Source organism: Glycine soja, chromosome 4 (genome assembly GCF_004193775.1).
Source record: "Glycine soja cultivar W05 chromosome 4, ASM419377v2, whole genome shotgun sequence".
Lineage (NCBI taxonomy): Eukaryota > Viridiplantae > Streptophyta > Magnoliopsida > Fabales > Fabaceae > Glycine > Glycine soja.
Genome location: NC_041005.1, coordinates 5,836,982 through 5,862,858, shown reverse-complemented (window position 1 = coordinate 5,862,858; position 25,877 = coordinate 5,836,982). Strand labels below are relative to the sequence as shown.

The window sequence follows — 25,877 nt, the reverse complement described above, 5'->3', positions numbered from 1 at the left end:
TATTAAAATAGTTTTATTCTATTCAAAGAAGATTGTCTCCAATAAAAAAAGGATTAATGAAAGAAAATTCTATGTTTTTGCTTTCAAATATCATTTAAGGTTTTTATAAACAAGAATTGCAATAAACTTTTTGTTTCTCGTAAAACAGTTGTTAAATCTCTTAATAGTATCCTTTAGCAATTAATTAGAGGTCCCGCTAGTGAGTTAGTGGTAAAGGATTTGTGTAGTTTGCAAAGTCTTAGGTCATTGCACACACACAAAAATAATGGTTAGAGAAAAGGAGTGAGTTTGTTTAAATTTTTTAAAAAATAATTTTAAAAGAATTATTTGTTAAAAAAATATTTTTTAAGAAGGAGATAGAATTTGCTTAAGAAATTACTCATTTTAAGTGAAAAAATAAATAAATAAACGCATAGAAAAACAAAAAGTTAATTGTTTTATTAAAAAGATATTTAAAAAAACTTAAAACAAACTAAGATTTTAAACGATTACTCACTGATAATTAATTCACTTTCCTGATAATGTGAAAAAATAATTAAAAATTAGGTTGGGTATAATGGTATAACTGACAAAAGTTAATGATATTTTTAATTTGAAAACAATAAATAAAAGAAAACGGAAATTTTAGAAAATCAACCTTGAAAATGAATGGAGGGAGTGAATGGTATTAGTGTGGGTCCACTAATCTTGCATTTAATGCGTTTTATTTTTGGATAACGATTCCCAGCACTTGAAAAGTAACTACAAGTGATGCCGTGACAATTTTATATTACTCCTACCGTACTCAAATTTAACTAAAATATCTAATTTTATACTAATGAAAAATGTTAGATAAATTTATTTAACTTTTTTTATTTCATATAAAAAATAATTATATTTCCTAAATTACTCTTAATTATTAAAATAGTTTATTTATATTTTAAATAATTAAATAAATAAAGTATAAAAATAAAATCTTAGATCTAATATATATGTATAAATTTTTTATCAGTCAAAAATGATATATATATATATATATATATATATATATATATATATATATATATATATATATATATATACTTCTTTTAGAAGTTTTTTTTAGTCTTTTATTCAAATTATGATTAAAAAAATTGAAATATATCAAATTTTATATATTATTCAAATAATTTATTAAACAATTGATTTTGGTATATAACTTTTTGTTAAAACACACACACAATTATGTACAATGTGCACGAAAAAAAAATGTATAAAATGGGCTTATGTTTTTTTCTCACTTCATTTTATGTAAAGATTGTCCCTCATAGTCTTATTCATATACTGGATTTAGACATTATTTTTATTTATATACTTCATTTTGATACTTATTTTTAACGGAGACTTATTTTTAAATAATTTCTCACATGTCTCCACTCATCTCAATCTCTCTCATTGTCTCTTTATTTTTTTCAACAACACCTTTATTTCTCACTTATTTTTATTTATATATCTTTTATTTTAATCTACTTGTTTTTCTCCTAAACAAACAGATAATTGATTCATGTCACCCTGTTTGTTAGCCAGTACTGATCGTGGGACTCTAAAACAAGTCAGCAAAGTCACATGCTACAATTAACTAGTTTGCTGCTGATCCAACAACCATGTCAGTTTAGTACATATCACTACATTCAGTTGTTGACAAGTCATCATCAATGAGAGAATAAAATTAAAATTCTGAAACACTTTTTGACTTTGGAGAATGTGACATGCATATGGAGACTACATTAATTATCATTCCTTTCCAATGTTGAGGAAAAGATCACGTAAATTTGAGTGCCAAATCCGAAATTCTTTTCATAAATATACTTCACTTTATTTTGATTTCTTCTCCGCATCTGTTTCTTATTCCATTGAAGCAAGGCTTTTTTGTCCATGTTTAGTTATCCAAATTCCAAACTTAACCATTTAGAATCTGATCGAATATGAAAAATCAAATCTCATATGACTGCAAATTTGGAAATGTGTAGCATGGTTTAACTGATTTGTTTTAGTTTAACTTTCTGTATCTCTTTCCTATTTTAGTGAATGCTCTTCAGTTGTCCCAAGAAAATTACTGAGTTAGAAGAGATAAAGATAGAGATTGAGAGGAAAAAAACAAACATTGATGCACTCGGTGTCTGCCGTCTGGTTGCAAAAAGGGCTTTAGGTTGCACTGGGGTCACACAATTTAAGCATTTGTTTGTTATTTTTCTGCCTTGTCCTCTGAGAGGTCACAACAAAGGCATGCATTTCCTGTAATGTTCCAAAATAACACAACCATATACTCTTTGTCGTGAGAATATGTCTCTTTCTCTTTCCCTGGTATTGCTGTTTGATAAATATGATAAATGCATGAGAGGTTCTACCAAGTTGGAGACTCCTAATGGGGACCAGAGGTTTATACATCACATCCTTTTGCTGTCATCACTTCCTGTTTATAATTCAGAAGGTTGGCCTTTCATAAGAAAATAAATAAAAGACAAGAGTTGGACACATATTTCAATTTGGAGAGATGATAGAATAACTTAAATGGAAAATATAGTTTAGCATATTCGGGGATATAAAATGGGTGTGTGCTAACATTGTAACCCCCAATTATTGACTCGGTTCACACTCTACCGTATTTCACGTAACGATGCTTCACTTAATTTTTTTGTTAGTCAAAATTTTTCATTAATGATTGTTTTTATAAATTAATGAAATTTTTCAGCTTGTTTTGTCCTCGTACATTTTTTTAAAAACTTTTTAAAAGATCATAATTTTATAACTACTTCAAGTCAAACATGTTTAATTGGGGAATTCTTAAATGATAGATTACCAAAAAATATATGCATCTTGTTGATATAGGTAGTATCAATTATTTTTTTTTAAGTCATCATCAACTATCCAATCATATACATGCACAACTTTTAGATCTTTCTTTTTCTGATTTGCTCAAGATATTACAGTCTTAAAAAAACAAAAACATATTTATGATTTATGATCAAATTAATGTTGAAATCAATTTGGTCACAGAAGCACTAATGAGTTAAAACTATTTAATTCAGAAGTAAACAATGGGTCATGGTGGGTTGAAAATGTTGGTACTGACAAAGTTGTTGATGACTTGTATTTGAAATGTAACACCCAACGAATCACACCGGAATAAAAAGGATCTAGAGGTTGTGCGGTATTGAACTATATAGTTAAATATGACTTAAAAGAACTAATTAGTATTACATATACCAACAATGTGCGTATATTTTTCGATAGTCTCTCACTTAAGAATTGCACAATTAAGCGTACTTGACTTGGAGTAGTTATGGGATGAATGATTTTCTAGAAAGTTTTTCAGAAAATGTGAGTAAAGACAAAATACACTGAAATATTTCATTAGTTTGTGATGATAGTCAATGATCTTAAGAGCAGTTGAGCAGTGTCAAAATTGATTATCGAAATCTCGAAAAGAATTACCTACAAAGGATTCTAACCAATAAAAATATTGAGTGAAATATCACCATGTGAAGCATATGCTATCGAGACGTTAATAACCAAGGTGTTTACATGAAACTGACAGCGCCTTCAAGCAGTTCATGTTTTTTGGGTCACGTTGTTAACCCTCCAATTCCATTATTAGTTACAAAGATGAGAAATTTGTATCTAAATTATATATAGTAAGGTCTCTAGCCATGAGTGGAAACTGCAAAGGATTTGAATTGAATACTCAGCCTTCGTTTGGGAATAGAAATTAGAAACCATCCATTTTCAATAGTATATAATTCGAGTAAATTAATTTAATTCCTTTAAAACAAATAAACGAAAAATAAAACAGTATCTATACGAGCTCCAATGTTAAACGAAATATATATATATATATATATATATATATATATATATATATATATATATATATATATATATATATATATATATATATATATATATATATATATATATATAATTCAATAATTAATATACGAGCTCCAATGTTCTCATTTGTTAGGATATACAAATACATTACTGTCGGAGGGATTTAATTACCTAATAGGATTGACTTAGTGGAAAAGGTAAGAGTAGTTTTCATGAGGTCTTAAAGTTATAATCTTACTGTCATCATTGTACACCAAATAAAAAAAAAAAAACTGAGGGATGTGATTCTTATTGCAGTTTATAAATTTATAACTGATTTTTCCTACCTAGACTTCCCTCCAGCAAAGACAGATAAATTGGCAGTTTGTTAAGAAGCTTGAAATAAATGCAATCATAATTTACAACGGTATTATGAGAATATATTTTGACTAAACTCGTCGACTCGGCAAGTAGCTCCATAATCAGCATCTCTACAAGCAAGAAGCCCATGCTTTCTAATGAACCAAAAACTTTATTGCTATAATATTAGTCTAGAAGAGCATAACCAAGACAAGGCAACACTACTGTTTACAGGATGAAAAAAAAATAGTAGCTAATGTATGGTAATAAAAGACTATTGTGCCAGATCATACAGTTAACAGATAGTCCTTATCAAATTGCAAAATTAGTGAACAAAGAAACTGGCTTAGGCAGCAAAGACATCTGATGCATTATATTAAATATTTTTTAAGCACCATAACATTTTGGCCATCTTCGAATGGGCTAAACCATTTCACATTTGAGAGAAAAATAATGGTTGATTATTGTCACAAACTTGGGAATTAAGAAGAAAGTTTGCTCAAGATGCAAAAACCATTATAAAAAGAAGTCCCTCGTTTGAACTTTGGAATTTAAAAGAAAACAGCCCAGGTGATCCTTGCCATTAAAAAAAGTATTCAATAGATGTTTTGTTTTGAATTAGACAATTCTAATCAAGAAGACAATTTCCATTCTAGTTTTCCACTCTAGTTTTATATATCCTTGATGGATGGTGACTAATTTTTTCATGAATTCATTCTTCTATATGATTTCATCTATGCTAATAATTCTTTATCCTGCGGCCATCTGAAGACTCACACAGAAACTTCTATTTGGGTTTTCATTTGGTTGGACAACACCTGTTGATTATGAGATACTAACAAAATTTTACACCCTTTGTGATCGTTTCCAAATGGTATTCCTATCTTACCCAAGTTGATTGCACCCCAATGATCATTTAGGATGATAAGGATCTTCTCTTCCATCTTTATCCTATCGCACAATCAGGTAGCTCTTCCCTCCAGAGTTTTCTCTTGGAGTTGCATACCCAGCATGTTCCCAAGTTCCCCTTGAATTCTTCTTAAGTCAGGCTTTTTCTTCACAGTTGTCATCACAAACATATCAAACAGGTTGTCCCTCTGAACCATCCTCGGGATTTTCTCCACCACATCCCAAGCATGAAAATATTTGGTTGAGTCAGAGCCGTCATAATTTCATTTAAAATTGAGGTCATGGATTCAGAGACCTCACAACCATTGGGACTGCATCCCATGGTTTTAAATTGCAGTTGCTGAGAACTCAAAAACTGCTATGTATGTTGTTGCCTAATTTGTGAACTGCATGTTAAAACCATGGTGCATCAGTGTGTTGTGACCTCTGAAATCACTTCCCATCCATCCACTGCCCCATTTTGCATTTCAGGGTTGTACTTGATCTTGTCCATTTTACCTTTAGTATAAAAGATAAAGCATATTTGCCAGCCTTCTTCATATTTTCTAGTAATATTGGAAATCATATTTTCCATTTTTCTTTCCGAATTCTGATATTCCATACTTGAGTGACTTCTCTCATACTCCTGGTTTTCTTGTGTAACTGAAAACTATATATCAGAAACAAATCCATTAGAGAACAAAAACATTACTGCGTAGTGAGTAGTGACAGATCATTGGAATCTATGTTGTTATATCAGATATTTCACCAGTAGAAGTGTTTGTTTCTCTTCCTACTTGGTTTGGAGTGGAAAGGAAAAAAACCAAGAAACAATGGTTACTTCTACTAAATAAAATAAGGCCTAACTGCTGCCCAAACGGGCATTATTCAAACTAGTTGGGTGATCCGTGTTTTTTTTTTGTTGTTGTTATCAATATATAAAAAAAAAAATCTATAAATATTATTAGAAAATTTTAAGAAATTAAATTGTTAAATTTATATAAGATTTACCGTTTATATTAAAAAAGTTTACTCATAGATATCAATGTATAAAAAATATAAATTGATCCAAATAAATTAATTTTTGAAGTAATTTCATAATTGAAAAGATAATAAATAAGAAGAAAAACTAGATTTACTTAAAAATTCATTTTAGACATTGACTTTACTAAATTTTAATTATACAAAAACAAACAATATTTATGCTATGACTAAAATTGTCGTTTAACTAATATCTATATCAAATCTCCTCGGCTAATGCTTTTTAGGATTCAACAATATAAAATTAAGTCTTCTAACTCTGTATCAATTAGTTGTAATTTAAAAAAATCAATGTCAATTAAATAATTGTGATACACCCCTACATACTAACACATCATTTTTTTTTATAATATTATCAATATAATTTCTATTTTCATGGCATATAAATTTAGTAATAATTAAAATTTATTACATTCTCTTCCGCCATTAATGCGAAATTTTAACTTGTGGTTGATAGGATACTTAACTTATGTGATATGCAATAATAGGAATGATTTCCCGTAAAAACTTCAATAATTCTGATAGGATATTCAAGTTACGTGAATTTTAAGTGGGATTTCCATACAAAAAAGGCCAGAGAATTCTATTGCAGTATATCAGAAAGATACTTTATAAAAAAATAAAAATAAAAAGAAGGTATATCAGAAAGACAGAAGCAAATCCATTAAGTAAACAAAACATTAAATAGAAGTTTTAAGAATACCTTTAATGCATGCATAGTGACAGATCAATATATTATATATGTTTTTATGGCAGTCGTTTCTGGAATTGGGCATTCCTCAAAATTTCTGGCAGTGGGAACAATAGCTCCCAATTTTGTTTCTGATATTCCTTATTCTTCTTCTCGTTTTGTGAAACCAAAAAAAAATGCATGATGAAACATGGAACCAGAAACAAAACCATTAGGAAAACGGAACAGTAAGTTTAAGATTACCTTAATTTTTTGCAGAGCCACAGATCGATGCATGGACTCTTTATATATGTTTTTCTGGTAGATATATTTCATGGATCCGAGTTTTTATAGAAATGTTTGGTTTGGGGTGGAAACGAGAGCGGAAGAAACAAATAAAAACCTCAAAAGCAATAAAGAAAAAGGGCGAAGTTACCATGAAATGGTCCTCTCTGTCTTAACAGCATTGCTGGGAAGTATGTGAATGACCGCAAGATTTTGTTTCACGGAATGAAGAATCAATCACATTCCAATATTATGTCAGGAATGTTATGTTTTTCTCATAGACATGTTTATTTTGTATTTAACAATTGTAGAAAAAATTAAAATTTAATCAATTAAAAAATTAGAAAAAGTAAAAGAAAAAAAATAATATAGAAATTAATAGAAATAGGTAGTTATTATAGAAAGTAACTTCTATGATATTCCTAGGAATATTATATACCCGAAATTAATTCTCATAATCTTCTAACAAATATATTTCTATCGTTGTATTTTCAAAAATAGAAGAACATGACATGAAAAAAAATGTCTCTTATGTCATTGACTCGTGAAACTGCATGGCAAGGATTTAAAGAGAGTATTGATTATCATTCCAATGAGATCTTTACAAGTGTCACCCATTGTACGAGGTTAATTATGTAAATAAGGTTTGATAATGCTGTCTTGTAAATGTTTAAAAATGAATAAGCTACAGTGTTCTTCCATTTTTTATCATCTGCAATTTTGATCTTTTGTTTTAAAACCTCTTTTGTCCCACCCATAAAATTAAGATGTTTACCATTAATTTTCTTAATGTTAACTCTTATGTGTCACTATTTTAGTGACATAACATAAGATGATTAGTTTTATTTTTAAATGCTGAATAGATAATATGATTTAATTTAATATATATTTAATGATAAAAAAATTTTAAAATGTCAAACTGTCTTCCACTTCCTGAAATTTTTAATTTTAATTTTAAAAAAAACTTAAATGCAATTTCAGCTTTGGTATTGTGTTCATTCCAAAATTTTGATCTTTCTATTTTAAAAATGAAACATTTGATTCTCTTATCTCAAAAAATTCATGATTTTAATCTTGCATCTCAAAATAAAGACATTTAGTTCTTTTATTTTAAAAAAATTATAATTTTAGTCAAATTTTCAATTGTAAACATTTTTTTTCTTTTGACTCAATTAAACTTTAAACTTAACATATTTATTTAAAATATCATCAAGAAATAATTTAATTACAAAGTAAGAAATAAAACATGCAAAATTAAAGGTTAAATCAAAATTATAAATTTTCTAAAATTCCATGTTTATATTTTAAAATAAGACTAAAATTAAAGATTTTGTAAAATAAAAGGATTAAATGTCTCGATTTTAAAATGGAGGTATAAGTAAAATAAAGGGACAAAAATTATAAAGCCAAAAAAAATCATCCTAATCACCTTAAAATAAACAAATAATACAGCGCCACATTTCATGTGGAAGAAAACCATATTAAACATGAAACATTGCGATGTGATCTTGTATAGTCAACACGAGCTCAAAAAAGCAATGACAGCAAAATCCAACTGCGTGGGAAATTCATGAAGCTTCCCAAAAAAAAAAAAGAAGGATAAGATCAAGCTTCATTCGGAAATTCATGATTTGCTGAGTAAATGGATCACCAATTGACCACCAACCATGAGGGAATAAACGCACAAAATATGAAAAAGCAGCCCAGGCCACGATACAAAAACATAAACAATATCCAAGTAAATATTTAAATGGAAGATGTGACAGCAGGAAGGCAATGTTACATTACATAACATAGGTTAGTAAGCTAAAGATACGTAGAAAATCAAATTCGATCAAGAAGCAAAAAAAAGGGAAATAAACTACAAACATGTGAACAACATTGACAAAAAGACCTAATGTATTGCCATTATATTTATGGTAACTTGGAAGAGCCACACTCACTTCCAGAGCTTGAGGAACTTGTCATGACTGGCTGAAGCAACCAAACCATTTACAGTTGAAACCGCCAAGGAAGTAATGAGACCATCATGAGCAGACAGAGTCATTGTCTTGTTCTCGCTCATATTCCACAGCTCCAATGACTACAGTTACACAACATTAAATTTAACAAGCGTAAGATGTCAAAATTACAACATTGTGTATGGATTGCATTTATTACTCACCATTCAACAAGGACAAAATACAAACCACAAGCAGCCATATAATCATAACAAATAGGATCAACTTTCTTTAAATATAAGATTTAAATATCTTTATAGTACCTGCAATTTAAGGTTTTTTTTTTTGCTTCCTTGGAAAATTATTTTTTTGCTTTTAATCCTATAAATTATGTTTGTTTTGTTTTAGTCCTTAAAGCACATTAGACAGTGTTGTGAACAATGAAAAAAACATTATCTAAAGTGCTATAAGGACAAAAAACAAAACAAACATAATTTACAAGAACTAAAAACAAAAATAATTTTGCTAAAGATGAAAAACAAAAAAAAACACTGAATTGCAAAGACTAAAAATATATTTAAGCCTTAATATAATGCACAAATTACTAGTATTCTGTCTATAAAATATCCTTTATCGGCAACTCGGACTCTATCTGTCATCATTACTCGGTTGGGGAGTCTACAACTACTTTCTGATAAAGCTCACTAAAACCCCTTTCTTCCAAAATAAAAACTTCTTTGTCAATTAATTTCATATTTTGGGGACAAACAACCAAATTCACCAAAAAAAAACGAAAAGAAATGAAAAACTGAATAAAAAAGAATGCAGACTTGCCTGGTAACAGCCAATGACCAGCAATGAAGGGTACGTTGGGTGGAAAACAGATGCATGAAACTTATTGCCATTACAGCTAAGTTCATGAACACATTCCCCTTCACTCCCTGATCCAAGAGTCCAAACCCTGACAGAGTCCTCACTCACAGATGCCAGCAACTCCCCAGAAGGATCCCAACAAACACAATCCACTGGTTTTGTGTGTCCCTGCAACCATAGTACAACATTCCAATAAAGAAATTCAATTGGTGATATTCTTGGGACAGTAGGAAATAAAATTGTTGCTGCTGTAAATTGTAATGGCCAATACAAGTTGTATACAATTACAAGCTCCAAAGTTATTATTTGTTAGGATATATCAATACATGACTCTCAGAGGGATTTGATTCTTATAGCAATTATAACTGATGTTTCCTTCTTTGACTTCCTTCCAGCAAAGACAATTATAACTGATATTCTTGGGACAGGAGAAAAAAATCGCATGTTCCTTGCACAAATTCGCAGGCATGGCAGAAGTGTAGAATAGAATCGTGCAATTGTGTGCGGGTCAGGTGACTCGCAATTTTGACTACCATGAACCCAAGAATTGATCCAGTTATTCTCCTGACTAAACAACATTCAATTTATACTTTAAGTTCACCTCTGAATTTCTGATGATAAACAGAGAAGATACGAAGTGCATAACACTGACTCTGACTTGAGCAAAATTCCAAACCCCTCATTGAAAGAATTTATTTTATACCTCCAAGAAGAAACTTAAAAAAGGTTTGCAAACCAACCTTTAGTGAATATCGACACGCTTGTGTCTCCACATCAAATATAGACACAATATTCTCTGCCGCTGCAGCAAGGTACCTCCCGAGACGAGGCTGAAATCTCATCTGTGTGGTGCCACCCTAATCAGCAAAAAAATGTTAAGTTAGAAGGCCAAAATGAATGCATCATTGCTTTAATGCACAAGCTACAAAAATGAGATTTTTTTTATCAAATATGGGGCAGCCTGGTGCTACAAAGCATTTATTAATTATTATGAAAGACCCAGTGAAGGGTTGGACCCGCTATGTGGGTCTTGATATGAGAAATGCATTTAAAATATGCTAATAATGATTAACATTCTACCTTGGACACTCTAGCACAACTGCCATTGTTTATGCTCCAATACCGTATCTCACCATCACCATCACAAGAGCAGATGAGGTCATCTTTATTTGGATGAAAATCTAGTGACATAACAGATGTTGAATGTCCCGTGAAAGTACGAAGTGAATAACCAGGCTGCATAGTAATTATATATTCAGTTAAATCAGAATATTAAAACCAGAAATGCACACAATTCATCAACTTCTAGACAAGGGCAAACAAACCATTCAAGACAGCGATCATTAACATCCAAGCAAATAAATAGTCACAATGTTCAAGTCAAAATACATTAAAAAGGATTTTTTTTTTCCTAACCCTATATAGCTCCATAGCAGAGATGTTAATATAGGAGCCAAAAAACTAAGCATAGATCACATGATCTTTAAAAATAGAAGACTTAGATGATCAGAATTCATGGTGGCATTCAACATCCACATTGAACACACAATACAATCTCAATAAACATCTATTTGCTACAAAAACTAAATATTACCAGTAATATGAATTCCTTAAGCTTCTTAAGCACTATTGCAATTTGCACCACCCCTAATTATCTTTACCAAAAACAAATAAATATAACCTTTCTGTAAATAATTAACTTTTTCATTGCTACTCACCATATGAGCCACATAGCAATAGTAATATAAAACAGTGAAACCACATCTAGGAACTTCTACAACAGAAACACAACTGCAAAACAAAATTATATCTTGAAGAACAATACATGTCAAACTCAAAACTCAGTGAGGAAAGAGTTGTGCATGCCTTCCTGTTTGTAATTTATTATTTCATACAAAACAAGCCCATTAATAAGTTTTATCATCTATCTCACTATGTACAGATTCTCAGTGAAACATGGCCATCTACACATCTGCAATTTCGCAGTGTGCTGCTTCAAATCATGGAAAATATTAATACTGTGATGTGTATGGTCAAGTTACATCAAACCCGTTAAAATATACAAAACAGTTTCCTGAAATTTGTATACAATTAAAGTAAAACAGTAAATAAATCAACTTACATTGTCAACATCCCAAACCCTGACAGTTTTGTCGAATGAAGATGTTGCAAGACGAGGCATGCTTGGACTGAAACGGACATCAGTAATCAAAGATGAATGCTCTTCAAGAGTAGCCTTTTGTTTTAGAGAATCTGTGTACCATAAAACAACCTGTCGTACAAAACGATCAGGAGGAAAAAGCCATATTATTCCATATCTAAACAGAATAAAAGGAAACATAATGTTCTTGATTTTGTTTTTCAATTTAAGTTCACTGCTTATTTCAGGAAGTTGGTTGAACAAAGAAAGTACATCATAAAATATTACTATCAATTATCAAGACTAATGCTATCACTAACCCTTTTGTCATGGCCACCACTTGCTAGTAACTTCCCATCAGATGAGAAATGGCAACAGGCAACTTTGCTTGTGCTTGCCCGTACAGAATTTACATCAGAAAATGTGAAGCCTGAAAATAAAACAAATTCATGCCCTTAGTGTCTAAATTATAAGTCATTGCCTCTTTATGCTTATGCACGTCAAGGAATTAAAGAGCAAGTAGCAACCATGCAGATGCACATATAAAAGATAACAAAGCAAGCACCTTCTAAATTTTATAACCAACAATGTTCATTTATCAAAACAAAAACAAAAAAAAAAGGAATTGCACATGTTCATCATAAATAATGTAAAGAATATTCAATGCACGAAGAAAGAGGCAGCACAAGTCATTAAATCATCATTGCTTGCTGTTTAAAATTTGTACTTCATTGCATTTCACCATAATAAATTATATATTAATCTATTCAAAGAAAACATAGCAAACTTTCACATTGGAGTGAGGGAAATTTAGACATACACTTTGAGAAACTCTTTTGCAAGGATGATGCCAGAATATTTTATGATCAATGTAAAATGGTGTTTACTGCACCTTTGCTTACATCCATACAACGGCCAACAGTATCTCTAGGGTCTGTGTCATCATGGGACAAAAAAGACTCGACATTTTCATCTAGAGATCCATCCTCCACAAAGCGATCCACATCAGCCTGCAATTCAAGATCCTTATCATCCCACTGCCAAAATGGAATGGCAATGAGTCTACATGCAAGGAACTTCATGATTCCTTCCATCAATTAAAACACACAGAAAAACCACTCACCAACTGGTTAGAAGGTGACGTAAGGGTTCCAGTACCATCTGTGCTAAACATCATTAGAGGCTTTGAAGAACTACCACTATGCGGCAAGGCAGGCATTGATATCACATCTCCAGGCGTATGAGTCGACGGAGTTGAGGGTGCTGAACTTGGTGATGGACCTGTTGTATTTGCCGTTCCTGAACTATTGGCAGGACCTGATGAGGATCCAGGCTGCTTTCTCTTTCTCACAATCTGGTTTTTTGAAACCTTAAAGTGCATTCAGATAACCATGTTAGGAACCTATTTCTTACTCTTCGTAGGATAAATTTACAATCACCATAATCAGGGACAGAAATTTACAATCATGTTATTTAATAGAAATACTTGTCAAAATCTCGTAGCAAAGACATCACCATCTGTTGTATATATATGATATATGATTAGCACTTTCAAAGAAATAAACTAGTAGTTGAAGTTGTGATTTCCACATTGCTACTGCAGAAAATAAATAAATAAATAACCGCTTCTGTTGTATACTTGTAGTTTATATAAATGGATCCTCATATCTCTGTTCAGGAGAATTCAAAGAACAAAATAAGTAAAATTATTTTCCAACTACTCAGTTCTGGAAGGCTTGAGATTATGGAGATCATATTTTGCAATACTTGAATTCAAAAACAGTGAACAAATGAACAAGGAAATTAGCTCACCATGCCTTCCTTAATCCAAACTGCTTGCCACCATATGAATTCTCAATTTCACAAATTCATAATCATTAACTTAAAAAAAATGTTTCAATCTCCAAAGTATACAAACATAATCACAGCAAAATTTATAACACCAACCACAAAAAGGAAGACATAGCAAAGGGAAAAGAGAATGAGATTTTTAATTGTGCAATTGGATATAAGATATTACAATAAGCATAAATTAAATGGCTATTTTAATATATTTAGCAAAATAAACTAATTGTGTACATCAGAAATTTGCTAGCCATTATATGGGTCAATAATTATACATTCATTCCTTTACAAGTCAGAAGAAATATACTGCCCAATGATTCCATAAGGAATTAAGATCCCAAGAAACAACTACTGCTTCAACATGTATGTGGTACCAACAACTATAAAAGGACTGACCTGGTCATTTCCTCTAAATGAGTTTGACATGCTACCATCCACAGTGACACTGCCACCACCTCCCCCTACTTTATCTTGCTGATGCATGCTATGATTAGAAGTCTGAGATTGCTGGTTTGAAAGGACATGTTGTTGAAGCTGCTGCTGCTGTGCATTAGTACTTGACTGTTGTTGCTGTTGCTGTAACTGAGCCAGCTTCAACTACACATACAAAAACTTCAGAAGATAAATCATGAAACTTTTGGTAAATATAATAAAAACTATAAATGAAACAGTTCAATAACCATAGTGAAAATGGAAAGCAAATTAAAAGATAACTAACACCTTCATTAGCATATCTGTATCTCCACGAGGAAAAGGAGGGCCACCACCTTGAAGAGGGGATCCGACATTTGATACCACGTCACCAACAGGATTTGAAAGACTGTCCTTATTTAGACCAATATTCCTATTATTCAATAGCATTCTCAATCTTCTACTTTCTTCACTGGCAGATGGTGATGCCAGATTTTGTTGCGCCAGCATAAGCTGTTGCTGATGCTGTGGTGTCAACATTTGGAGTTGATGAAAAGGTTGAGGAGCCTGCATGAAAGGTTTTTGTTGCTGGAGTAGACCAGAGCGCAGTTGCTCCAAACCCTGATAAAGGATAGAAAAAGCTTAATAGCGAAAACTTATCACTAAAGTGCTATGTTTCAATAATTCAAGATGTTTAGATGGCATATAACTCAGTAGAAAGATTGCTAGGGACTTCAGATAATAGAGGCTGCCATTTCTAGCAGATGATGGACGGTTTGTAGGGTTAACACATTCAAGCAAAAGAGGGCTACTTCTGCCACTTGAGAATGGCTAAAGTAGTAAGGATGGTATAAGATCAAGGTAGAGACCGCGGATTCATAAGCTATGTGTACACTGAGAGCAGATGAGCAAGCGAGAGGGGAGGGGGCTACATCCTTATCTCACTCTCTGCAGAGACTACAGCACGCCACAATTTTGAAGGATATATGTTATGAATATGGTGTCACATTTAAGAGGACATAATATATATCCACCAGGAGAAGTAACATTAATTAAAATAACAATAAAATAAAAAGATTACTCACTGTGAGAGGCCACCCTTTCAAAGTCAAATTATTGCTACCTTGATTTGATCCTGTCACAAGAAAATATGTTGTTTACTCCATTTATGTGCAAGAATAGTAATAAACATCATAAAGAAATTAACACTAAATCCCAAAATATCCTCAACCAGCCATGAATAAATTGCAAAGGGGATAAAAAAACAAATTCAATCAACTTGCAGCAAAACAGTTTCAAAATAATACAAATCAGTTACAGCAGGAAAAAAAATCGTGGAAAAATACCAGGCATTCCCATCAATGATCCTTCAGGACCAGCAGCTCTGGGATTTAAAACAGGACTAATCTCACCCTTAATATCCTGATTTCAAGTGGCAAGTCAGGGAAAAACAGCTGATAAGAAAAATAGGAATTAATGAGGTCCTCAAAGAACAAAGGTATACCAGAGTAGACCCTGGTAATTGTTGAGTACGTGCTTGAACTTGTGGAGACATCCCACCAGCAGCACCATGCAAAACTTGCCTGAAGTCAAGAAATTTGGTGCAAGCAAGGTCAACACCCATAAATATAGAGAATGTTTGACACTAAGAATTAAACATCAAATGACTTTTTTTAATAGGAAACAAATGACTATTAATTCTTCAAAGGCAGGAGCATACCGTCCAAAAAAAACTAAGAGACAAAAAGATCATCTTTTTTGTTTTGCATTAATAAAAGTAAGCTTTAACTCAGACTTTCAGATCAAATTTAAATTATCTATGCTACAGATTAATCAAGTACAAGCCACCCTCTGTCTCAAGAAAGACTTGAAACAATAAGCAACAAAAGTGAAATTTTAAAAATGATACCCTGAAGGCTGGCCAGGAGTTGCAGCTGACTTTAATATCGATGCATGATTTGGGTCCAAGAGTTGGCCCATGTTTTCACCAAATCTTTGCTGTATAGTATACCAAAAGAAAGCAATGAACATATGCATCATAGAAACAGATTTTTTATCTTATAATTAGTTTATTAGATAACCAGAACATCCCCCAACCTTCATTGCTGCATCATCCAAAGGGTCCCTTTGAAGGGGAAGTTTTAATCTTTCCTCATACATTTTTGTTGCTAGTGCATTTGCAGTTCCAGGGTTTCCGACTAACCCATTTGCACTACCATTTAAAAGATGAGCCCTATCCCTACTTTGCTGTTGTTGCGGTTGTGACTGTTGTTGCTGCGATTGTGGCTGTTGTTGTTGTTGTTGTTGCTGCTGCTGCTGCTGTTGTTGTTGTTGCTGCTGCTGCTGCTGCTGTTGTTGTTGTTGTTGCTGCTGCTGTTGCTGTGCTCTCTGCAACAGGAGCTGTTGCATCTGCATGTGTTGTTGCTGCTGCTGTTGTTGATGCTGTGACTGCTGGGGTTGTGGCTGCTGCTGGTTCTGCTGCTGTTGTTGCTCCCTTGCCTTTATTAATTGTGTCTGCAGATTGAGTTTCACAAACCATAAACGTAAAGTAGAATTGCAGATTCCAGTACACCATCATTTCAAGAAGGGCAGTGTGGATAATAGATGATTAGCTATAGAAACCTAAAGTAGTTGCCCAAACTGAAATGTTTGGGTTCTTATCACTCACTAAAACAGGAGTCCATAATTTCTGCAGCTTAACAAAGTAGTCAATTGGACCAATTCATGAAATATTGGAAGGAGTCTGGAGATGAAAAGAAAATGTAGCTCTTAACATAAATCAGAGAAATATAATTAATCAGGCCAAGCAAGTGAATTTATCACAGGTTGAGACACCTCATAGACCTAGAGGCTCATTAGGTACACAAATAATCACAGACTTAAACAACACAATGAAATATTAGATCATATTGCTAGACATATCAACCTGGAACAAAACAATAGCCATCTTTAAACAATATTATTCAACAAAAATTGACTCTAAAGAAAGATTCACAACTTTCCTTATATACTGTAGTTTAAACTATATACAGAAAGCAAGGAACAGCAAACAAATCAGTCCTTCATTAAGAGGGGTAATTGTGTTAGCTATAGAGACTGAAAAGTTGAACCTAATGGAAAGCATAAACTTCCTTATGGAATACTAGTGCCATTTTTTCAACTGAGTCACATTCAACCCGAAAATGCAAATATGTCGCATTAATGCTTTTTCTTTACCAAATTTCTAGTACCCTCCTCATCCTACTTAAATTTAGCAAGGTAGAAGGTTGCATAATGAGAAACCAGTGAAAATTTGTTCCCAACGAACCTCAATATACGAAGCAGCAACCTCTGAGTGCTTCTCATTCGTCCTTGCAATAAATATATCCCAGAAAACCGACCACCACTCGAACAGAAAACCTCCCGGGGCATCAATAGCTGCAACCCCACATCGCCATCCCACACACAAGCAACCAAATGAATAACAAAACACACAAAACCAAAATGGAAGTAGTAAAAAGAAAAATGCCACAGTTAACTCCAACTTGACAAAAGAGCACAATTTTGAGACATCTCACCAACAGGGTCCGAGGATACTTTTCCTTCAGCTTGAAAGGCCTGAGCAGAAGCCTTCAAGTCCCTCTTAACAAGATAATCATGGATGTAAACATCTAACCTGAAACCTCAAAGTGCAAAAACTCGTTACATCAGCCAAGTGAACAGTGAGAGGGAAAGATTTCCCTATATCAACTTCACATTCACCAGTCACAAAACACCCAACAAAATCCTGTGACCCACCACACAAAAATCCAAGTTCAGCAGCCAAAAACAGCAACTTCCAATAACCCCAGAAAAGTAGCGGAAAACCGCAAACCCTAAATACCCAGAAATTAAAATTGGAACTTTAAAAGACATTAAATACAATACAAAAACTCGGTTCATAAGAAGAAGAAAAAAACCCACAAGCCAAAATCAAAGAATTGAGCATGAAGCACAAAGCCCATGTCGCAAAAATGATGCAAGAAGAGAAGCAAAAAACGAAGGTTACATCTTGTCAGCTTCCCAGTTGGTCTGAGACATGGTTGTGGAAGCGAAAGGTGAGCGAGTAGAGAGAGGAATACGTTGAGGGGCGCGTGAAGAATGAGTTGGGAGCAGAAGGAAGTAGCGAAAGAGTTGAGTTTTGTTGGTAGAGCTGCGTCAGAAGCATAGGACAAGAATGGAAAAGAGAGAGTAGAATAGAAATAGATAGGTAGAGAAAGAAAGAGAAGGAGGCAAAATAAAAAGAGTAGCGAAGAAGAAGAAAATCCAAAGAAGAACAGAACGCCTCTAGATTTTAGGAATTTTATATTTGTTTAAACACTTTTTTTAAGATGTACTATTTATTACACACTTAATAAATTTAAGTTTTTAATTAGACCAAGATAATTATGTAATAGTATTTGGCCTTAACAGTTATGTAATTATGTAAAATAGTTTCATTTTTCTTTCAATTATAAATTATCATTAATAATACTTTTAAAATTAATAAACATATTATAAATGATAACTTCTGATAATTTAAAACTATTTTACATTATACTAACTAATAATGGAATGAAAATTGGAGTGATACAAATAAGTTACATTATAAGAACATTGCACAAAACCTAAAAAAAAATACATTGGACAAACTATTAGTATGTATAATAATATTAGTCGGGTAAATAAATATTAAAAATTATTTAGTCATTTCATCTCTAAAAATCACTTAATATAATTAATCTGTGTTAATAAATTATGTTTTAATATATCTTTGAAAAGGTAAGTACTGAATTTTTAAATTTCTAAATAATTTACTATTATATAAATCTATTATATAGAAGTTAAATTTATGTAGTTTTTTCTTTGTTACAACTTACAAGTGTTGGACATATACTGTGTTTTGTAATTAATTTATTGTGTTGAATTTAAATGTGTTTATATATTTAATCGGTCGTGTTTTGCAATAATTAAGGTATAAAATAGCTTTTTTAATAAACAAAAATATGCAATAGCATTCATATGGTAAAAAATTTTAAAAAAAAATAGAGGCTTATACTCAAATCATATTTTTGAAAGAAAAAAAACTTACTATAATAATTAACTCCACCTATGCGGATAATAGGTGTGATCTTAATAAAAAATAATATTTTATTTAATTGAAGCGTGAGGTGGGTTTTTATTTAATTATGTTATTGATACCACCTATCAACTTTATTGATGACCATTTTTTGTTAAAAAATGCTCGAAAATTAAATTTAATATCACTTAAATCAGAATATATTGGTATGAGTGAAGTGTTTGAGAATGAATATCTATGCACTCATAAAATACAAAAAATGAATGTTAAAATTATAAAATATACATAATGTAGATTTGGCAATAGATTTGTTTTTATTAAATACAGATATGAGACTAAATATTATATCATCTCACTCAAACAAGCCTTTTTTTCATTTTGATTCGTAAAAAACAGTAGTTCAATTAGATTTCTTGATAGCAATTAATAATTAATAAAATCGATGAATATTTCATACTTATAATACAGTAAAAAAAAACATGAAAAATAGCTTTGTCTAATAAAAAAATTAATATTAATTTAACTAAAATAATTTTCATCGCTTATCTATTTTATTTGATTTAAATTAATTCATTTTTTACAAAGATTTAAATTATTTTTTCTCACTTCTCATACATTTCCATGCTTAAAGAGCGAGGACCATATTGAATCATTGTTCTTGGAAGGAGATAATTATGTACTATTTTAGTTTAGCTTTTTTTTATGTGTTTTCCACGCATAAAGAAAAAGAGAGACAACTGTATCGTTGTTAAATATATCATCAGAATGTGACGGTGTTTATAAAATATAATATTTATCCACAATTATAAAACCTTAAAAATTAAATAACGACGAAGCAGAATCTATGACAACTTGGCCTGGATGCTTTCTCACAAATAAAATAGGGCCCTTCAATTGTTTTGAAAATCAAATGAATCAAATCTTTCATTGTCAATTGCATGAAAACACATACAATATATGGAGACTGATGCACTCAAATCTGAAGAAATCCACAAAATTTTCGGAATCTTCTCTAACAGTCTTAAAGAATTTTGGTCCATCAATGATTCAACTATGTGTCCCTATATTTAATAATTAAAAAACATATGATTAAACTAATGGTTAACAATATGTAAAAGAAAAAAACTTGTATTAAATTATTAACGTTACATTTTTGTTTTTTATGTGAAATTTGCCTTAAATATTTTATTAAAGATAAATTAGTTACTAATTAATTATTAGTTGATTTCTTCTTTATAATCTTATCCACTATAAAAGTTAAGTAAAAGTACTCGTATGATCAATTTTTTTTTTTCATTTTACCCATAAGAAAGTTATTTATTTTACAATTTTTTATCATCTATCCTAAGCCACGTTTTTAACATGGTATTAAAGCCATGATGATATCCACCACATAAATAAATATCCTTTTGCTGCCCAAAAGCTCCATGGAGACTAGAATTAGCAAGGAAACGCCCACAAGATTATTGGCCGAATGGGCTTTTTAAAGTGCTATGATAGCTATTGAGACTTTTATTTATTAAAAGATAATTTTTTAAGAGCTTTCTATATTTAATCTGAATTCTTCTAACGTAAAAAAAATGTAAAAACAAAAAACAAAAAACTGACAGAAACACCAATTCATTGGAAGAAGATAATTGAATACATCGCCTAATTATAATTCTTTAATTATCTGCAATATCTGATGACCCTTTTTTTTCAACTGAAACGAAACGAAGCCCCTCACTTTTTTTTTGGAGGGGGGGGGGGTGGTCTGAAGGAAAATGCTGCTTAAATTTTGGGCTGGGCCTTCAGTAAAGTCCAATTCGAATCCACACATAATGATTGCAGACCCCTGAGCCCTGGTTTGATTGGATCTCTAATTTGTTTTTGTTTGATTCTTCCCAAACAACAGTAGTACTTCAATGTCAAAACTTCAATCTTCAATTAACCTCTTAATCTTTTCTTCTTCTAAACTATTTATTTTAAAGATAATGAGATGTCCTTCTCTTTATTTGTGTGTAAAACTAATTATTGTTTAAATATCTAACTTAATCCTTATCATAAATTACTTAAGTTTAATTTTTATATATTATCTATATCTATAGATTCTATTCTATACTTATATAAAAACCATCCGGACACTTCCACATACAATTTAGACTCATTGTATTTTTTTTACCATTTCATCCTCCCACTTCTTCTCTCTCATATCCCTGTGCAGAGCACACAATTAATGCTAATTAATATAAAATTTACACTTTCAATAATATAATTTTTATAATATTTATTATAAAAATTAATAAATTTATCCTACATAATAATTTCTTATTAAATGTCAATAAAAAAATTTTACACTCAAAAAATATATTTATTTACCTCTTCAAAAGAAAAAAAAAAGGTTGATTTACTCTTACTTTTAATGGAAAGAACCTTTCAATTCATAGCAAAAAAATTCAACCCACCTACGCATACCTGATCATAATTTTTTCTCCTTCTATGTTACTATTCTCCACTCTTTTCAATAAAATCAGCACCGAAGTTTTTATAAAACTTTTGACATTTTAACATGAATTATTTTCTTACATTGTTGTACTTAACATTATTATCATCATCTAAATAACTTCGCTAATTTATTCATGAATGAGTAAGGAATAGAAAGACAAAAGAAAAGGACTAGTTAGGGTGATCGATCGGAGGCCGGGGTGAATGAACGTACTACAGACTACAGAGCTCGTCCAGGACATGTTTGGACAAAAGTAAGGAAAACAATAAGTAAATAATACTGTAAGTTTTATTAAATATTCAATATCTTTACAAAAAATTATTTTTTCTATTAATATTTTAGCATATGCATTGCATAAGATAAATATTTTTTATATAATTCAAATTTATATTTGAAAAAAAAACTCCATTCTATCCTTTTATAAGACATAAATAAGTCTATTATTTTAGATTTACAGTAAATAATTTAAATTATAATATAAGATTGTATTTAAATTGGTATATTTTAAAATCTATTAAAATTTAATTTTAAAATAAAGATAAATGATAGTTTAAGATGATTGAGATATAATTACACTTCTAATTTAACAGTGGTGGTAAGGGAGAAAAAGTTAAAATTCTCTCAAAGAGTATATGTTTTAGTTAAAATTCTCTCAAAGAGTATATTTTTTTGTCTATTTATTATTTATTATACTAACTAAACCTAACACCATCTAAAATACTCATTCCATAACTGTTTACTTGCATCATCAAGTGTTGCTTTGGCACTTCCAAATAAATCCTGCAAGTACTTTGGCAGAGACAGAGATGTGTGAGTGAGCTAGAGATGGATATGATGAAATAAAAAGGGAGGTCATCAAAGGTGAACATTGAGAGGTCTCTCTGCAATTTCAAAATGCTTACCTTCATACTGTGTCGTTTGTGTCGATAAGCTATACCTGCTAGCATGGAAAAGTAACATGCCACTGAGATCAAGTGACCCCACAGAACCTGAATCATCGATAATTAATTCTATATATATATATATATATATATATATATATATATATATATATATATAGCCAGGTAGGGAGGGGACCCTCTTAACTATGACCTCATAGCATGTATCATCACCACCTCATCCCTGCCCAAAACAAAATGCAACAGTTCTGCCTTTGGAATACAATAAACAAAGAAACAAAAAAATGTACATTACAAAACAGTATAAACTGACACAATATTGAAAGGGGGTGTGTTAGGTATGTGTACACGTGGGCCCCGTGCGTTACTTGCATTGCATGCATAGTTAATATCTTTGCATGGGGATAGATCAACGAATATTGGCATGCCCGTTTCAGTCATGCCCTCGATTCAGACCTGATTTTTATCAGTACCTTACCTGTGCATGCCATGTCATGCCAATCTATACTTTGCTAAGATACGCCTCTATAAATACATGCGTCACCTAGCTAGCTCTTTCAATCTCTAAAAAAGAGTAGTAGAGTACAGTAACCTAACAAAATTGTAAAAAGGTACGTGGATGTATACCCCTTATGTACGTGTAGACACTTTAGAGGTGGAAATCATTGATGATGGATACTTTCTGTGAATAGCTATATTGGAATAGAAACCTAGCTAGAAGATAAATTATTAAGTGATTGGAGATTAGTATGATATCCAATAATTTTTATTTGACACAATTAAAATTTATTAATCAAAATTTGAATATGTATAATATAGAAATGAGTCTGAAGTGAGGATATATATATATATATATATATATATATATATATATATATATATATATATATATATATGCACGGTATACATACTCTACTACTTAATAATTTATTCATCAAGATAGAGCGTGAGATAAGAAAAGAGCTAGGAAAGATGAGTAATAGATATAATTGTTTATGTAATGTAAATGAAGTTGAGAGATATGAAAAAAATATATAAAGAATATCAATTGAGTGTATGAATTGTTTAAGTGTCTAAACGTTAACCCTGCTATGATAGACAGAGATACAGAGGAAAGAAGAATAAAAATGTGCCTGACGTATATATAAATCATGATTCAATATTTTCCCTATCTTTCTTCATCAAAGGTTCAATTGGCTGGTTTATTATATCCTTCATTTTTATTCGGAAAAAAAATATATATATATAAATATAGCATGTCTATGAGGGTTCGTTTATTGTATTGTTGTTGCTTATTAGAGGCTCAACGTATTTTGTCTTGTTACTTTAATGCATATTAAGGGGAGGCTTGTTCTTATGAGGGATTTATTGTATTTTGTTGTTCTTTGGCTGGGCACACTCTGTGCTTTTAACCCAACTCTTCTATTTAAATAAAATGACTTTGCTTATCCAAAAAAATAAATCATGATTCAATAAAATTTGCACATGGAGAACAGTGTTTCCTTTATGAACTGTAGCAAAAGTCAATTTACTACTCCCTCTATTTCTGAATGATTATAGTTTAAGGTTTGTTTGTACTTTGTACAAATTAAGAAAGCTTTTTTTTTTAATTTTGATGAAATTGTTAGACTTTTTTATTATAACTTTTGTGAATTCACTTTTCCAATACAATTATTTTCCTCTCCACTAATAGCTTTTATTTATGTTTTTATCCACTAAATTATTGACCAATAAATAAGTATTTCACCTTTAAAAGATTCAATTATCAATTTAAAAATGTGAAAAATCATCAATGTGGGTAAGGGTATAATTGATAAAAAATAATGAATGTACCCTTAAACTTAAAAAATGCATATAAATAAAAATATTTTTTCTCCAAAAAATTGACAATTAAAAAAGTGGAGTATAAGATAATGTATTAGTTATATGCGTAGACTAAATCTGTACAATTGTGAGTGAAAATTATAATTTAATTTTATTTTTAATTTAAAATATATAATTATGTAGTATATATTTATAAAATTAAATAAAAGATTAAAATACTAAATTTATGTCATTTTCTTGTATTTATTTATTTTAAAAGTTATTATATTAAGAATAAAACATTAAAATAAAATTATCTCTTGGTATCTTTCTTCTTTAAACTCCACTTCCTAAAGATATACACTGAAAAAAGGGTGCAAGAACTATGCTCAGTACAGACATGAAAGAAATTAAAATACCAATCTGATACTCAATTCTACTTATATTTTATTTAAGGCCGTTAAGAGCATATTCACGGCTGATTGCTTAACTTACTGCTTTTATAAACAAAATATGATAAAATTGTTTAACTATTATGTCATTTAAGCATCATTTAAACGTGAGTTATTTAAAAATTATTTAAAATTACACCATTAAAACAAATATATACATAAATTGTTTAATTATGATTTGATGGGATCAATTAACAATATATAAAGAACTCAAATAAATTGTTTAAATTGTCCCCATTAAAGACGTTCTTAATCAACATTTAATTTTACATATTTATTTTTTGGATTAAAATAATTTTCATTTGCATAAATTTTATCTTTTAATCCTCATGCTAAATAAAATTAAAGTTATAATTTTCTTAGCCGTCACCCGCCAAGAGAGTAAGAATATATAACTTTCATAACTTTCAAGGGTAAAAAACTAAATCAATTGAGAACTAATTTCATAAACAAAATTTTTATAAGAACTAAAAATATATTAAATTTATTTTTACTTTTAAATGAAAAATATGTAACTAAATGGTGTTTCAACCTTCATTAAATTCTCATTAATATTGGATGAAAAATAGAATATAAACCGAATTCTAACAATTGAAAATTATGAAAACTAACCCACAAATAATAAATAAAATTACACATAGATTAAAGTATAAAATTAAAATATAACTAAGTAAACTTATTAGTATAACTAGAGTAATTAATGGCCCCGTACTTTGTACGGAAAAATAACCAAAACAGTGGTCAGCGTTCAAAATAAAAAAAAAAAAAAAAAAGATAAAAATGCAGCAGATGACTAATTTGAAGTCATTTTTTTAGAGACCATAAACAGTATCATGTCCACGAGGGATAATTTTGCTTTAGGTGGGTAGAGTATTATTGC

At 30.6% G+C, this 25,877-nt stretch overlaps 1 protein-coding gene across 3 annotated transcripts; it reads right to left on the bottom strand.

Moving 5' to 3' along the window:
* Positions 1-8,761: 8,761 nt before the first annotated feature.
* On the bottom strand, positions 8,762-18,540 carry LOC114409000 (transcriptional corepressor LEUNIG-like). Of its 3 annotated transcripts, none has more exons than XM_028372264.1 (18): positions 18,309-18,540; positions 17,839-17,936; positions 17,589-17,698; positions 16,379-16,795; positions 16,191-16,279; positions 15,786-15,864; positions 15,628-15,703; positions 15,367-15,416; positions 14,591-14,902; positions 14,267-14,467; positions 13,149-13,379; positions 12,918-13,062; positions 12,346-12,455; positions 12,008-12,157; positions 10,966-11,121; positions 10,626-10,742; positions 9,847-10,053; positions 8,762-9,155 (listed from the first exon to the last, which is right to left on the bottom strand). In XM_028372264.1, exons 1-18 carry the CDS (start codon positions 18,338-18,340, stop codon positions 9,012-9,014), a joined length of 2,724 nt encoding a protein of 907 aa, XP_028228065.1. In that variant the 5' UTR covers positions 18,341-18,540; the 3' UTR covers positions 8,762-9,011. The 3 variants fall into 3 exon arrangements, with proteins under 3 accessions (XP_028228065.1, XP_028228064.1, XP_028228067.1); XM_028372263.1 differs by having other exon boundaries at positions 13,149-13,394; positions 18,309-18,539; XM_028372266.1 differs by having other exon boundaries at positions 12,918-13,035; positions 13,149-13,394; positions 18,309-18,539.
* Positions 18,541-25,877: the final 7,337 nt, after the last annotated feature.